At 49.0% G+C, this 17608-nt stretch overlaps 1 protein-coding gene across 6 annotated transcripts in view; it reads right to left on the bottom strand.

Moving 5' to 3' along the window:
• SLC4A4 (solute carrier family 4 member 4) overlaps positions 1–17608 on the bottom strand; it is a 185104-nt gene that overhangs the window by 11249 nt on the left and 156247 nt on the right. For all 6 annotated transcript variants that reach the window (XM_074588736.1, XM_074588735.1, XM_074588733.1 and 3 more), the window contains 7 exons: positions 15762–15832; positions 14313–14501; positions 12132–12245; positions 11616–11777; positions 6929–7107; positions 5492–5564; positions 1467–1535 (listed from right to left, as the gene is read on the bottom strand). In XM_074588736.1, coding sequence (XP_074444837.1) covers positions 1467–1535; positions 5492–5564; positions 6929–7107; positions 11616–11777; positions 12132–12245; positions 14313–14501; positions 15762–15832 — 857 coding nt within the window. The remainder of the gene's footprint in view (positions 1–1466; positions 1536–5491; positions 5565–6928; positions 7108–11615; positions 11778–12131; positions 12246–14312; positions 14502–15761; positions 15833–17608) is intronic.

Genomic DNA, 17608 nt, shown 5'->3' with positions numbered 1-17608 from the left:
GTTAAGGAGCAGGACTCCATGTGCTCTGGTCATCAGTGTGCAAACCAAGGAACGAAGGTGGCGGTGGAGATTGCTCCTCTGGCTTTGAAAGAGTGGGCCTGATCTGCTGTGGCTTTCACAAGCTGTATGCCCAAACTACCGTCAGCATCAAACTCTGGGTCACTTCTGCCACCCTCCCCTGCCCTGCTCCTGCCAAGGAAAGACATTCGTCATTTAAAAACCCCCACTTTCTTTCCAAATAAATTGGCAGCAGAGGTCAACAGAGATGAGGGCAGACGCCACATTACCAGAGAACAGAAAGGAACCTAACTGAGGAGTGAGGAAGACCGGGAGCTTCTGGGGCAGCGTCCCTTGCCCCGTGCTGGACCGGGTGGACTTGGAGTTAAACCAAAATCGTGATTTCTCATTGAATGAAAAACATCCTTGCTCAGGGGAAAACACGCTGCCCAGTCCCCTGACCACCTGGGCGGGGAAGCAGGAGAAAACCCCTCCAGGAGAACCAACCCCAGGGTGAAAATGACAATCCCCTCATTGTCCCCTGCCTGAACACGGGCTCACTGCCCGCTGCTGAGACCAGATGGATCTCACACCGGGGAATGAAAGCCGGGGCCGTTTTGACGAACACCCGAGGAAATTCTCATGGTGCTCGCAGAACAGGCAGTCTTTTCCCCTTAGAGCACAACCAAGTGCTAAAAAGAAAGGCCACAATTAATAGGGTGCCAGAAAGCAACAAAACCGCTTCCAGCCTCCTAGGGCCAACAACAGACGCCGCGTTGTGAGAAAGGCTTTTTACGGAGTATTTCCTCAATGACAAAGAAAGGGGCTTGGCTTCCCATCCTCGGCAAAGCAGCAACGTTCCTGCTCCTTAATGTTGCAGAACAGCCTCGCTGCCATCAATCATCTGCCCTTGTTTTCCTTCAATCTGTGTCAGATGCCCTGAACCACCCCGGGAAGGAGCTCGGGGCCTCTGCAAGCATACGCTGCCCTTGGCATCACTCGGCTGGGGTGAGAAGATGGACCCCGGGTCTTCACACAAAGCACCCCCCATCGCTTACAGGGCTCGGGCTTGGCTACTCTCCCGCTGAGCAGATGGCTCCCCTTTGGTCTGGATGTCAGGACAGCCAGCTCGTGGCAATGTTTGTAAACAGTTGCTACCCTCCCCGGGTTTATTGGGAAGGAAAAGGAGAAGGGAAAGGGTGGAGGGTTGTGAAAGAAACCCCACGCTGGTTAATAATTACCATCTTCTGGAGACGGCCCAGTGTTGGATGGACCCATAGAATCACAGAATGACAAAATGGTTTGGGTTGGAAAGGGCCTTAAAGATCATCTAGTTCTAACCCCCCTGCCCTGGGCAGGGACACCTCCCACCAGCCCGGGTTGCTCCAAGCCCCGTCCAACCTGGCCTTGAACCCCTCCAGGGATGGGGCAGCCACAGCTTCTCTGGGCAACCTGGGCCAGTGACTCACCTGCACGCCGTTGAGGGAAGCGACGCCCATGTAGAGGAAGACGCCATAGAGCACAGGCATGGGAATGAACTGCGGGGGAAGAGCAGGAGAAACTGAGTGAACACCCTCCCCATACACAGTGCACCGTTAACACGCAGAAGGACGTAATTCCTACCCTGTGATCAACTCAAACTGCACCTACAAGTGGACAATGCAGAGTAAGAAAGCGAGCAATCCTTCTGCTGTGTTTTGAGAGCCACAAGAACATTTGTGCAATCACTGGAGGGCTGAGGAGCAGGGCAGGGGCCGGACAAACCCTGGGCTCTTCCGCTTCACTGGGACTTGGACGTCTCTCCAAGAACCAAAGGGAACTGAGCCAGCCAGTCAGCAAGTTCAAGAAGAGGCAGGGTAAATGTGTTCGAGTAAGCTTCAAATTGCTTTTCACCTCCTGGTTTCTGGTGAGATGAGAAGTAGAAGGTAGAGAAGAAGAAAAGGCAGCGCCATCCTGTGGTATGTCCAGCTCAGTAAGCTATGGAAATCTGTCCAGAAAGGCTCTTCTCTTGAGTCCCACCTCAGCAATGACAGTCATGCCAACCAAGTCTCTGACCGTTCCATCTGCCACCCACTTTAATCCATAACTATTCACAAACACAGGGCTGTGAGTTTATCCACTGCCGGGAACTGTCCTTTCAAACATCCACTTCTGCTCCTTCAAGTGCTAAGTGCTGCCCGTGCCTCCAACACCGGTCCTGCCATCGGGGATATCTTTCTTCAGAAGGGAGGAAGGTGCAAGGTTCCACCACACACGCTCCCCAGAACGAGCATCTGTCCCTCCGACCTGAAGCACAAAGCTGTCCACCACAGCAAAAGCCACCACGCGGCTGCCAAGAGGAGGAACCGCTTCTCGGTCCCACCACAGAACTGCGGGCAACCAGCCTGGCGTGACCTGACTGGGAATACTTGGGCACAAACCACACGTGGGAGCTGAATAACGGCCTTTGTGCGATTTATTTGAAGCCAGGAAGGACGGGAAGAGCTCTGCCGCCGTTGACGAAGGAAAGCCTTTGTGCAGTGACGGGTGGCTGCCACTGAATGGCAGCCACAGCACGGCCAAGGCTCCCACCGAGGGACGTTTGCTTTCCAAGCCCTGCATGGAACTCGCTAAAGAGGCAAATAACACGACAGTTATTCCTTGTTTTGTTGTATTCCTCACCTTATTCATCGTTTACCGGGTCAAAAACATAGAGCTAAGCACATATCCCTGGAGGCCTTGATCCTGAACGCGTGCGTTTCCCTTGGGCCACATGAGCACCCGAGTCACCGGGCCACGCGCCATCCCAGATCAAAGCTTCCCTGCCTACTTTTTTTCCGTTCCCTCCCCTGGTTCTCGTTCCCTATCACCTCCTGCGAGCTTCTGGATTGCTAATTCACCCTTATATTGGATGTATTTGCTTCCTTGAGTGAGCTGGTTTCGACTGTCTGCCGTCACCGTGTGCCGCCACGGGGTTCACAGAGATGGGGGTGTCCAAGGGATCACTGGGTCCGAGGGATTAGACGAGACAGGATAATATCTCCTCCAGCAAGTTGGGTAAGAGGCTTTCAGAATTTAGCTTTTTAGTTCATTTACACTGCCCTCTTTCCCTCTCCTTCTATTTCTTTCTGTTTTTCAAAAAAAAAAAAAAAAAGAAAAAAAAAAAAAGAAAAACGTCCAAATATTATTTCACCATTCCACGATGATTAATCCTGTAAATCACCCCTAGGTGAAACTTCGGCACATTATCCCGCAGAGTAGCAAGCGGCGCTTTCCTTTTGGAAGACTTTCTTTTGGCAAAGTATTCACTAGCTATGGGGGTGCTGGCTTCGGCGCTCCCAGCAAACCTGCTGCGAGCCAAGAGAATTAAAAATGTATTTATAGGAAAGTGCCTGTCATTCTCCTAGCAGGGCTGAGGATGTTTCTGGGGAGATCTGCCATTAACTGAGCAGAAACATCCGCAACGTTCCAAAAACCAGAGCAAACACCGCAAAAGCCACAAAAAACAAGAGCTGGGATTATTCTGTGGGTTGCCTCTTATATTGGATTGGGGATCGCTAGCGTTCAGTTTGCCGCTGGCGTGAGGAGGCTGAAATGTTCTGCAATGCCTTGAGCAAAGCAAAGCCCTCTGGGGCAGGAGACCCTGCCACTGGAGTTTGCTAAAGGTCCTGACGCGCTGCCAGGGACTTCTCTCGCTGGCACGTGGGCGAGGAGCGTGCCGCTTTATCCTCAGGCGTCCTCCCGCCGGCATCTTCCCCCACACGCGTCCTTTAGGGGAAGCACAGGCAAGCAATTAACGAACGAGGCAATAAGAGGGGAAATAACAGACCCCGGTGGAATAGAGGAAGAGAGACCTTGCAGGGAAAGGTCACATGAGCTAACGAACAGAATTATCGCAATCAGGCATTAAATTAAGGGCACGGAAATGCCTGTTTGTGCAGAGGAGGAAACTGTTACCAAGGCACAAAAAGTTGCTAGTTGTCTAAACAACCTTAGAAATCAAGAATAGGAACGCACTTGACTTGTAAAGCCACTTTCTCCACTTTATAGACAGGCGGCACCATTGCTCTCTGCCTCCGCCCCTTCAGGCTCACATCTAGCGGTGCTTCACAGGCCCCGTGGCTTCCAACCTCCTCGTGACCAAAAACTCAGCGGCCTCCTCCAGAAACTCTTCTCCAGACACCCGTCTGCTCCGTCGCTGTGTTACAGTGCCCGGTGACACTGTTTCAGTACGTATGTTACCTGTTTTGACATCTTCTGCTCGTACCATCGGTCTACGGGTCCCTGGAGATGGACTTGCAGAGCTGACATCTCCTGTTGTACAGTATTCCTGCGCTCGGCGCCACTGAAACCATCGTCCCGGGAGAAGAAGGCAGTATCCTCCACAAGCCGTGGATAAGCAGGTTTTCCAGTTTCGTTCTATGATCCGATGATCCACCAAGGCCAACGTTTCTCTGTGGCCACGTGCCGACAAATTTCAGGTCTTGGAAAATAGCTAGCTACCTAGATTAAACGGTCCATCAGCAGCACATCCGTTCAGAGCCTTAGCTAAACTCACAAGAGAAAAAAAAAATCCAGGAGATTAAGAAATCACATTTAATTGCACTGCTTCCTCCAGAAACACATTTTCCATACTGCTAAGCCGGGCATCGCTTCTGAGCAATAAGGGATGTGCTGTTTCAGGAGGATCCGGCCCAGAAGAGTGAAAATGTGACTGTTGTGCTGGCTTTTTTACAAAAAAACGGGCATGCTGCAGCAGCCTCACACTGCTGAGGTGTGTGTGCCTGGGGAGGGTTCAGCTCTGCTACAGCAGCGGTCCCAAATCCCAAGGATTTTGGGCCAAAACTGTACCCATGGACTAATATCATCAGCTGTAGGCTCTGCTCATTGCCACCAGTTCTGCGTATTCTCTTTCACGAAAAAAAACCCCACCTTCTCTCAGTGGGCCATGCATATACCCTATCAGTAAGCACCAAATGAAGATTTTCTTCAGGTGTACGTGTCAAGATGCGCACACACTCAAATAAATGCAAATATACTTTTAAACCTACGTATCCATCTGGTAACCCGCGTCTTCCACACAGCAACTCTACCGCGCTGCCAACCATCCTTCCATCAGGCCACCAGTATGCTCCCAAGCTTTATCCACAACGTATTTTCCACAAACCACAGGCACGGCAGAGGTATAAGAGTGTAAAATAAAAGGAAACTTAACTTTATGCAAACACAGAAGAAAAAAAAAAAAACAAACTTTAAATGAAAAAAACTCACAGCCCCCAAGACCACCAGCCCTGAACTTTGTCGCTATTACTATCTAGCACGCCACAACGATGTCATTTTTTCCTTCCAAAAGGAAGCTTCCAGAAAATTGTAAAATTGCGCGAGTAATTCTCGCTAATCTCCTTTTCCACGCTTCAGTGAGCTTTTTTAGTAGCTTAAAAATAGCCTGACAGTTGCTGTGGCCTTACTTCGGCTGCATGAGCCAAAGGAAAAGCGGGAAAGGTGATGTCCTTACCTTCAGGATGGGCGCCATGAAGACAGACACGCCGGTCAGGATGAAAACGATGACCCCGGTGACTCTCTGCTCCCTGAAACAAAACCACGGGGTGAGCAGCATGGCTCCAGCTTTCCCTCTGCTTTTATTCCCCCTCTCCGAGCACTCAAAACCAGCTTAACACCCCTTTTTGCAGCCCCAGTTTTCAAAGCAGAGCGGCCATCGCAGGCCCACAGCGTCGGGGCAGGTACCTTGGATCCTGCCCCAGCCTCATAAATCTCTTTTTTTTAAATATCAGATCGGTGTTTGCACCCTGCAAGAGCTCCGCTGTTTGTGGATCAACAGCGCATTGCTACCGCGTCAGGCGGAGCGTGTTTACACGTTAAACATTAGGAACTGTTAACTAGCCATCCAAATTCTCTGCCCGGCATTATTCACAGCACGCAAATAGGTAATAAATCACCGGCCCTCCGCTCTTAGATTAGCAGCGTATTTCGAGTCCTGGTCATGGTATTCCAACAGTTGGATAAATGGTCCGGGCCCTTCGTGGGGTGCCGAACACGTGCCTTCATCGGCACCCGCAGCCGCTCCCTACATCCAAAAAGACTTTCCCCAAGTAATATTTCAGAGTACTGAAAGTTAGGCTGTTAAATTTCCATTTACATTTTTTATTTTCTACAAGCGGCCTGATTGCCAGAAGAGCTCCTATTGAAAACACTTCACCCCACTTAATTAAGGCAAACAAACACAGGAAAAATTGCTTGATTAAGTAGAGCTGATTGCTCTAGGCATGACAGGTTTACATTTTTTTACCATTATGTTTGCTAATGAATGCCTGTTTTGATTTCCACGGATAAGGAAACCTGCAGTAAATTTATCTCCTTCCTCAAAAACTGCACCCGATCTGGCCGAACCAGCTTTTGAGGAGTTACACGGGGATTTGTCCAAGGCATTGCCAGAGACCTGCGCTGCTAAATCTCACAGCCGGGTTTGGAAATACAAAGAAAGCAGCAGAAAATTCTTCGCGACCGCTTTGCGGTGTCCCGGGGGCACTAGAGTTCGCTCTGGGAAGCTTTGGGTATTTTGGGGTGACTTTGACGTGCGTGCTCCAAAGCGGATCGAGAAAAAGTCTAAGCTCCGGGGCGAAGTTTCCTTCCTCTTCTCCCCTTGCACAGGCTCTCCCCCATCTACGGGCACGCACGTCGTGCGACAGTTTTCTTGCTTTTCAAGAAAGGGTATTTGCAAAAGGTCTAGGCCAGATGAATTTCTAACCGGATATATCCTCCACCGACAAAAAAAAGCTGTAAGGAAGCGCAGCCGATCTGAAGATCTACAGCAAATCCAAGAGCTATTCCCCCTGAACCTCTGCAGGCGTCCTGCTTGAGGCAAGATCATTTATAGTACAAACTGATCTTTGCAGGCAAACAAGGCAATTAAGGCCTTTCTGGTTTGACATACCTCACTCCCAAAAACTTGGGCTGTTCTCCAGGGGCTGAAGTTTCCGTCTCCATCTTCAAGCTGTCGATGTGAGCTATGGAGATCACGGTAGCAGCAACGTACCAGGGCAGACCCATGAAGGAGCATATGATCATCAGAATGGCCACCCAGAACAAATCCAGATGGTATCCAGCACCTTTCTGTGAAGGAAGAAAGACAACCTTCAGCTTAGTTAGTCTCAATATCTACGGATCGGCCAGGGCTCCGGGAACAGAGACACATCAAGCAAGAGGCAGTTCCTTCTACGGCATCTTTTGGCCAACAGGAATCGTCATAAGAAATAGCAAAGTAGGACGCATTAAGGGATGAATTATCCACACATACAGGGAAAACAGGTAAGTGTTACAGTTGCAGCAAGCTCTGACAACAACAGCAGAGGAGAGCAGCAGACCTGCAAGCAGCCTGGCAGAAGACAAAGGCCCTTGTGTACACTATGAAGTGCTGGGAGGTCAAGTTGGTACAAGCCAAGGCCTGCGACCAGTCCAAGAGCTCTTTGCAAAGGGACTGGAGACAGCAGACCACGAGCTGGAGACAATCTGAGAGCACCACCTTCACCAAAAAATATTTGGTGAGATACGCATTGTATCTTCTAAACAAGCAAGCTCTCAATATACTTTTTTTATATATAAATATATAAATATACACACACACACCCCTCTCTTGGTTATAATGGGTTTACAGTGCTCTTGAAGGAGCTCTGCCTTGCCTCTTAAAAACCAAAAATGAAACCCCATTATAAAGTGCTATTTTTACAGTGTGGCCCCATTTTTTTCAGCAGAACACAGGGACCAGCAATCCAACGCCCAGCACCATCCCAGCCCCTGCTGCCTCCCCACGGCGCATTCGAAAACCCGACGGCCCATTTTCACAACGCAAGACAGGGCAGCAAGAGAGTTTGGAGCGGACGAGTGGACAAGAAGATGGTCTGCAAAGCAGGAGAGCGGCTTGCGATGGCGGCAGCCGCCATCTGTCCTGCTGCTCTGCTACAGGACTACTTCTGCCACAGTGGGAGGCCAGGATTGGCACCTTTCTGCGCCAAATTTTCTTGCATTGGTGTAAGCGACAGCTTGGGTGTGCACAGAGCTTTAAATACCCAAACCACCCTTGAAAACCAGCCCAAAGCCTAAGGTCCTGTATTTAGGATAGGAAGTGACTGTGGGATCTCACGGTTGGGACCTCACAACTGGTCTGAGCCCTGCTGGTCATGGCCTGGTGCTGGAGGCATCTTCCTCAACCCCAGGCCCTCTTGGGAAAAGCCACAAAAACAGCCGATGGGCTCATACCCTATCGAAAGGAGAAAGCTGCCCTCATTCTTTATTCCTTTTTAAAGACCTCTGATCTTCTCTTTTTTCAACCCTTTAATGAACTAACACAGGAAATCCACCAGTCACAAGCGCCAAGAGAACATGCGAAGAAACAAAAGAGCCACCAAAGAAAGGGATCTTCAGAAAAACACTCGACAAATCTGCAAGGTTTGCTATTGTAAAGAAGATTAACCTTTTTTTAATCCTGTTCAATTTGATTTTATTGGAAAGAGCGAATGAGCTGGACCCACTCGGTGACCCAGGAGGGAAAGCAACCCAAGTCATCTTGAATAGTCCTCATTGTTTTCCTCATGCGGGCGCTGCTTACCTTGGCTGGCCGGCAGCACGGGGACGGACACTCAGTGACACCCGGCCCACGCTTTAGCAAGGCACTAGGGGAAAAAAAACCCCATCCTTCTTTTGGCCTACAGGAGATTTTGTGTACGGAGGTGTTTTTTGGTGCAGAGTAGCAGGGTCGGGCTCGAGAACCCCCAATTAAACAAAAGCATGTGCTCACAACCGTAACAAAGGAAGCAGGAAATAAATTTTTATATTAAGCAGCACTTTGCTGGAGTGTTTATACCTTGTTAGTGAAAAAGTGCACCCAGCGCTGATAGCATAACCATGTTCAGTGCCTATAAGCTGAGGAGATGAGGGGCCTCTTCTTCACGGGGCAAGAACAGTGAATATATTCTTCCAGCGATTAAGAAAACGCTATGTCTGCTTAGTTAGGTGCAGGAGACAGACCTAAACCCGATATCGTGTCAATGGTTAGCCTCCCCCCGAGGAAGACGTGGGCACGGTATTGAATTTATCTGCCCAGATCCAGATGGTAAAAAGCGATGTTCTAAGGTTGGTTTTTTTTTTACACCGGTCCCATAAACCATCCGCCAGCACTCGTCACTGCGCACAAACCTTTCCCATCCCCTGTCACTCTGACTTTCTCCTCCAGGTCAGGCTCACGATGGTCGTAAATCACACATCGGTTGTCTAATGTCCACAGTGACCATATGAATTGAAACATCCTCCCCTTCTTCAAGAAAAAGCTCCATTCCCAACTCAAGCTCTCAATTGCATCTCAATAGATATCTACATAATGACCCAGCACTACCTGTGTTTTGAGGGAGTCTTCCCTCTCACGGGTTCGACCGCTTGAAACCTGTCCCATTAGCAGGAAGGGAGAGCCTTCTTTTACAGGAATTTAATATTTTTCAACAGAACTGACCGTGCAGGGAAAGGAAAAAGCCTACAGGCATGAAAAACCGCATAGCGCCGGTCTGGAAAGTTTATTTTAAAAACATGACTCCATCCTAGGCTGTTATATGTCAGCGGATATAAAGCTCTTCTTTAAATAACATCCAACTGTGGCTATGCCCTTGGTATGTCCCAAATCTCTTCGGTTTATTGCTAGCATTTTCCGGCACTCTACGGCCAACGCAGCTGTCATACTTGGGCCACCTCTGGCCATAGTCACCACAGGAGGGGTCCTGCCATCGTCCCAGCGCCCCAAAACCTCCTTCGGAGCGGGTGACAGCCACACCCCCATGCCGTGCCCGCAACACAAAGAAACCTTGTTCCGCCCACGGCTGGGAACGTCCGCCAGCGATCGTCTTACACGACAAACACGGTAAGAGGGGCTTGTGAGATCCAGAGCGACTTTGCCCGTAGCGATAAGGTGAGAGAGATTTTTGGCTCGGATGCAATAACACGGTGCTGCGCAAATTAAAATTAGGTCCCGGCTTAGGCTAAAGCAGAGCTCCCGAGAGAGGAAGCCCTTCCAAGCTCACAATTTCCCCCCACCGCGAGCCTGGGCACCCGAAAACGGGCACTCTCTGCAGATCCATGTGGACCTGGTGGAGCCACTCTGGCCACCCTCCTTTTCCTTTCCACGCCCATGCATCAGATTCATAAAGTCTCCCCTTATAGTCTATGACAGGAGCGCAGGAAGAAAGCCGACAACAACCACAAAGCAACTTTTTCTCCTTAAAAACAGCAGCAGATGATAGGGAATAGGCGCGTGTCTTTGAGGGAGGAAGGCGGTAAGCGGAAAATTAGATGTTAAGAGTCATTTGATGCTAGAAGAGAGGTTTGAGTTAGCTGGAGTTGAGTCTGGGACTAGTTTCTCTGGAGAACTAGAGTCTGTGAGGCGAAGCGTGATTTGGCAGCACGGGCACTGCCAAAACCCAGCAGTTTTTCACACCAGCTGTAAGACAGCGAGCCATCAGACCCTTCTGCTGGCCCCAATCCTCTTCCTGAACGCCTTGTTGAAAATAACGCCAGAAAGAACGTCTGCCAAGCCTCCTCACTGGGAAGCACCCTACCCTTCCTAGGTGTTCCTTAACATCAGACCCGGGGACTTGTTTTAAAGGAATTAACAGTTTTGGTAGTATGTAAAAGCGTATTTGCTGGGCACAGCGGACAGCATGAGCTTTCCCTACACAAGCAAAGATGGGGAATGTCAGCCATCAACCAGTTTCTGACTGCATGGAAGTTAATGAATTTAATGGAAAAGCAGAGCGCACCAGGTGGACGCATACAGCGGTCAAGCACATAACTTTATACGCGTGGATAGACACGGATCTTCTTTCCTAGCCGATATTTAGAAGCTTCCTTTGCTATTCTCCAATGTTGACAGTTGGAGAGTGACGCTCTTGCAAGGAAAGAGCAAAATATTGTAAAGATTTTAAGAAAACTTACGAGTTTATGTTGACATGAAAAGGGGCTTTAAACAAAAAATCTGCCTCTCAAAGGAGGGCTGCTCTAATTTCTTCTGGCTCTAGCCACATGGTTTAGTGGTCATTTTGGTGATGGCTGGACTTGACGATCTTAAAGGTCCATTCCAACCTAGACAATTCTATGATTCTATGAGCAGCGGGTAGGATGCGATGGGTCTAAGTCTTTTCCTTCCCCTAGAAGGGAAGGGGTAGCTGGCTGGTTTGGTGAAATCCGCCTATTCCTGGCACGGGACCTGTTTGCGAAGGAAAAGGGAGGAGCAATCCCAAAGCTTCTCATGTGGAAACACTTCGGGCCACAGGATGGTGAAGCCAATCAAAATTAGGAAGTGTTTACTGAACGAGACATTGCGAGTTGGCCCTGCACAGGGTTCTTGCTTTAGGAGGAAGGCAAACGCTGTTTGCGCAACACTCAAGATTTCAACTGAATCAGTGGTTTTCCCGGCAAAAACTCTACGCTAGTCAACAAAATAAATATTGTTGTTAAACACCAGCAATGACGTTTCTGAGGTGGCAAGTACGTTCAACACTGCCACGGGCCCTCCTCCATCTCTAGCACAGAAAAACACCGGGCAGCTCTTTGTCCGTGTGCAAGACACGAAGCACACCCACCTTGAGCTTGTGCTCCTTCCTGTTGACGATGACGGCTGTGATTTGCTGGTCCATGAAGATGAGGATAGTCACCAGCAGTGCAGGGATCGCTGCTGCCAGGTACACCCACCACGGGTTCCCTCCAAAAGGTGGGATAAACCAGCCCCTCTCGGGACTGGTTGGCTTTTAAGGGCAAGGAAAGGAAAACTTGCATTAGAGCCGCCATACGGGAGTGATGACATCCCAAATTCACCTGTACTTCCAGTAATGGGGCTACGGGGAGACACTTGAGGTTTGAGACAATTTCATCCTTCCCATTAACAGCAACAAAATGTTCAAAGTATGGAGGCAGGATTTAGGAGATACATCAGCCAACACAAATGATGCTAATAAAAAGGACACCATTTGAGTAAAACGGTCCTTTTTCACAAAGCTGACAACTCTCCTGCTTTGAGGGCGAGTCATTTTATACAGGGCAGATGGGGGGAAAAGGGAATCTCTTCCAAAGGCCACCGAACAAAGCTGACAATGACGTACCTTGAATTCACTTGGCACAATTAGTTTTGGTGTGTCCACACCTACCAGGGCATCTATTCCACAGAAAATCAAAATGGACAGGATAATGGCAAAGTCACTGATGAGCTTCCGGGCCTGAAACAGAAGTTGATATCAGAACGGTAGTTAGCACCATGAAACGCCATTTCACCCACGCTTTAGTTTCGACGTGATACTCCAGGCTTGCATTTGGTGGCAATCCAAGCTCATCGTTCCTTCTTTTGTAGAAACAAAAACATGCGTTGTCACGTCTGGCGCCATTTGCCTCTAAATGTGCCTTTGGTACTTTATTGTTTTGTCTGAAAGCCAAACAATTAAGCCTAAATGGAAGTATGAAAACTAAGCCCAAGGAAAAAGAAAACTGCTATTCTAAGAAACTCCCACATTAATTTTTCAAGGCAGTCTCAGTGATGTTACGTTCGACGGCAGCCACCAACCAGTGGCATGGAGACCTAGCTCCTCCCCAGCAGCGTCTGAAAGGACTTTCAGCTTCCAATATTACAGATAATGAACATTTGTAAACAAACCTAAAAAAACTGTGACTTTTTTAGACTTGTAAAATATTGTTTCCTTCTGCTTGCCTTCTCATGTCTGATTCTTTAGGGTCCACGTGTTCCATGTTTTTCTATGCAGGGCCACAGATGGCTTTTTTGACACGAGCTGAGCTTCTCATGTTATCACAGGGTTCCTACGGTACGCAGCTTTAACAAAACATACCATGTTATCCCCAGACTCCATTCTTTTAACATGACTGACTTCGCAACGCGGATTTTAAAAAAATGAGAAAGGGAAGAAATGGTATTTTACACCAGACAATGGAAACAGTCACAAACTTCCCTTTAGAAGATGGGAAGACCCAAACTTCCACGACGGATGAGATGTCCTGGCAGAGTTTACACTGTTTGCTGTTCAAGTAATAAATCAACTTAAGCAGACAGGAAAACAAACTACGCTTCTCAGCGAAACCCTCAACATGCCGTACGTCATCGGAATATGACAACTTAAAGCTGCCACTGGTCAGACCCCGAAATTTAACCGGGCAGGACCCACTGTGCTTGTCTGTATCTGTGGGGTCTTGTAGAGCTGTTGTTCCTTCCAGGCTTCCTGGGCTCACACGGTTACAGATAAATTGAGCCACATTCCAGCCCGGATGGAATTTGTTTCTTTTTTATTAAAAATAATAGAGGTTTGTAACACAGCAGAAGAGTAAACATCCATGCAGGGTAAATCCCGACGTGTCAAGATGCCAAAAACAGGGCGGGGGGGTCAGGTCTCAGAGGGAAACAGGGCTTTGGTACATATGGAAACCACCAGCTCATGCGCATGTTGTGGTAACTTTAGCTGGGGAGACAAAAGAAGCAGATGCACCTGAGGGGTGCGTGTAAACTGAGAAAAACCTTGTTTAAATCCATGCAGAGGTTTTTCAGCTCATCCTTATTTTGCATCTGACCCTCAGAGAAGAAAGGGAGTTTCTGCTTTAGGTCCCTACCGTAACAGGCAGGCCGGGCACGGACCGTAGTCGAGTTCAACATTTTTGCACTGATTCCTAAGTATTTCAAACGCTACTTGGTAACATCAGAGACGCATCTGTTCTCCTGTCCTACACGGACAGCTCGCTTACCCACTTTTACTCAGTGACAAAGCGAAGGGCTTCTTTTATCCTCCCCAAATACTCTGGCTATAAGCAGGGAGATTTCTGCCCTAACGATTAATAGCCCCTTTTGGTCGTTTGATCTCTGTTAGAACGTCCCCGCATCCTGCCCCAGAGGCAGTACATCACATTAAGCTGTGTATCCTACACTGAAAACGGCCTGAAGGACTCTTCCGATTTCTTAAGGCTGATAAACTACATCGTTGCGTATCTCGGCTTGGAAGTCTTGTGGTCAGCACCCTGAAAATCACTGCCACTTCCCCACGACAGATCATGGCTCATTTTGGCTCTTCTGCTGCTTACTCATGCCCTCCAGAAACGTCGAGAGAGTGACAGCGAAGCAATCCCGGACACGCCTTGGTTAACCATGTTTTTACCTCAACCAAATCAACCTGGCTTCCCTGCAAAGCGTTTCTCCCTCTGCGGGCGACAGCGATACCAGAGGGAAGGCTGATCTTTGCACTCCGAAAGAGTAAAAAAACCAGACCGCTGGGGTGAAAGGAGATACTTACAGTGGTTGGAAAGTAGCGACTGGTCTTGAATTTCTTCAGGGCCATGGAGCAGGTGTAAGTGCCAAAGAAGAGGATGAAAGACATGAGGGTGATGTCAGGGACGTAGCCACAGTTGTTGCCCACAAGTCGTCCTCCGTATTTCAAGCACTCCTTTGTTGTCAGAGATGACCAGTCAATGGTGGTGTTGTACTGCAGGAAAGAGAAAGAACATTTCCATAACGCTGCGCTCGTGCCAGGATAGGAACGGGGACTGAACATCAGGAAAAATACTGGGAGGAAAAGAGAGGGATGGAGCAGGAGGCTAAAAACCCCTGTGCTTGTGCGCAGGTAGAACGGATTTTAACCTGGACATAGGATGATATTACCTGGGAATCAAGGACAGGCTGAGGCCTCCCTCAGTTCTTCGCCTTCCTCGTAGGCATGCCTCCCTTCTCCCGAGACCAACCATCAAATGCTAAACCCACAAAACCCGAGAAGACTCCTTCTTGTTAATGGAACAGAAGAGGCAACAGGCACTCTTCTCCTGACGGTTGGGCTGATTCGGAGCTGGGGGCTGCTCAGCACTTCCCCAGGCATTATTTTCTGCAGAAGAAGGTGGCTCTCATCTCCGGCCGTTCCTCATCTCCAGCCCTTCCAGAAGCAGCCACCTCAGATGCTCAGGGACCGCAGCCAGCCAACGGAGGTGGCCAAGGAGCAGTAATGGGCACACGAGGTGCAGCCTGGCCATCAGGAGACCTCGTTGCTATTTCTTCACCCTGTAACCGACCCCCTCGGGCAACGCTCTTGGCCTTCAGGTTTGTGTCTCGGGCTCCTAGTGCCTGCAGATGGTGCCCAGCTCAGAAACTATTCCCTGCCCGCTGGGACACTTGATGCCACACAAGAGTGGCCACCACATGAAAACACAGACAGGCAGGGTCTGCGTTCTTCAGCAGAAAGCTGTCATTCTGTGTCTCAACTCACTTCCCCTGCATCAAATACAAACACATCTGGCCCTGTCAAGCTCCATTTCTTTCTCCTCATCCTCCAAATAAGTGAAATGTGGAAAAGTCAGGGTCAGCTACAGAAAAATCCAAGAACTGTATGGAAAGGGATCGTTCCAAAGGATGAGGTGGCCAGAACCCTCCTACCATTGCAGCCCTGGACGCAAGGATCTGACTAATCCCCCAGGAGAACCACGTGCATCCTGCCAACACACACAGATCAGACCCGCATGAAAGTGGTGGCTATTATCAAATTGTGCACAACAGCATTCCGTACACAGGACTACGAGAAAACCTTGGAGCATCAAGTGAGGGTGCCAAAAGGGGCAGTGTCACGTTTTCACAGTGTCCGCGGGAGGGTTTTCTCCCTGCGACCAATTCCTGATCCGCTGGCAGGGTCCAGCAGAAACGCGCGGCACGTACAGCCTCCCCAGACCAGATAATCCCCGTCCTCCCAAAGGGCACTCACCGCCTCCGCAGAGGAATAGAAGGGCTCATCGGCTGACGGCACCATTGTCCCGTTAAACAACGAGCTATTAACTGCAAGAGAGGGCAGAAAAAGGAATACCGTGAAGCGTGATGCAAAGAAGGAAAGGAAATTTCAACTATTAAATCCCTTGTTAGCTCCATCAAACTGCAATGCGAGTCAAAAGTACTGTTCCAGACTGACTCAAAAGCAGCAGTCATCAATCCCTGAAAAAAATCGGAAAGAAAAGGTGAAGTGAAACATAATTCAAACCTAAGTGGGGTTTTTTTGAAGCTCATTGTAAAAAAAATATACAAAACAAGACAGACAATATAATATTTCACGGTTTTGCGATATTTTTCTAACAATTTCTGGATTAAAAAAAATATCCACAGAACACTCCTAAGTATTAGTTTAAAATTAATGCACAACCCCAAAGCTATCCAGAAAAGCAAAATGCATTTCAGAATCCAGCACAAAACACATTTTTTGAGCTAATAGAAAAAGACGAAGCGCAATTGAAATCAGCAGGATGGGGATAATTTGTTTGAAAAGAGGGGCAGCATTCACTGTGACAACGATACATGCGCTCCTTTTGTTTTCGCGAGATTATAAATCATTTATTTGAAATTTCATTTAGAAATGCAATCCCTCCTGAAAATAGGCTTGTCAACTACGTCCTCATGTTTTATTTAGCTTTTGCATGTACTCTCATGTCTGACGAGAATATTTAAGTCGTATTAAAGTATCGCATAGCTCACATTTGTTTAGCTGGAGAAAGACTAAGTGCATTTGTCTTCTCTACTACTGAAATGACACCACGGTCTAAATAAGCAGTGGGACATCTATAGATGTAGGCAATCTTCCCCCAGCCCTTGACGAGTAAGATCCATGACTTGGATTTTGATGTGCCTCGAAGCATTATTGCAGATTTTGCTGCCGGCGTCTTCCCTGCGTTGGTGGGACCACAGAATCACAGGATAGTTTGGGTGGGAAGGGACCTTAAAGCCCACCCAAGTGCCACCCCCTGCCCTGGGCAGGGACACCTCCCACCAGCCCAGGTCGCTCCAAGCCCCATCCAACCTGGCCTTGAACCCCTCCAGGGATGGGGCAGCCACAGCTTCTCTGGGCAACCTGGGCCAGTGTCCCACCGCCCCCATAGCCAAGAATTTCTTCCTAATCTTTAATCAAAATCTCCCCTTTTCCAGTTTAAAGCCATTCCCCCTCATCCTAAGGCTCCCCTCCCTGCTCCAGAGTCCCTCCCCAGCTTTCCTGGAGCCCCTTGAGGGACTGGAAGGGGCTCTAAGGTCTCCCCGGAGCCTTCTCTTCTCCAGGCTGAACCCCCCCAGCTCTCTCAGCCTGTCCTCACAGCAGAGGGACTCCAGCCCTCCCAGCATCTCCGGGGCCCTCAAAGGCGTTATTTTACCATCCTGTGGCAAGCGTGGTGGGGCTGGCGAGACGCTGCTCCCGAGCCATGCAAGCTAAGGGCTGATGCACCAACTCTGGAGCCAAATCTTAATGGCACAGAGATTAAAACCAACAGTAAAAAGCCTGAAGCGGAGCACGAGGAAAGAGGCGTCACCTTCGCCCTGTGGCATGACCAAAAAAAAATAACCAATAACCTCCACTTACTTTGGCAAAAAGCAAATAAATCTCCAGCAGAAGCCCCGACAGCTTACCAAGCACTGCTTAAATACCCCAACAGGCATCATCTGCACTAGAGGAAAACCACCGGAAAGGAAGCACCTGCCACCACATTACGCTTCCCTTCCTAGAACCAGGCACCCCCTTTTGCCAATCTGGGCATTTTTATTCCATTTCCTCATGCAGGAGAGAAAGCTTCCAGACTT

This window comes from Larus michahellis, chromosome 5 (genome assembly GCF_964199755.1).
Source record: "Larus michahellis chromosome 5, bLarMic1.1, whole genome shotgun sequence".
NCBI classification, from domain to species: domain Eukaryota; kingdom Metazoa; phylum Chordata; class Aves; order Charadriiformes; family Laridae; genus Larus; species Larus michahellis.
This window is presented reverse-complemented; position numbering and strand designations above follow the sequence as displayed.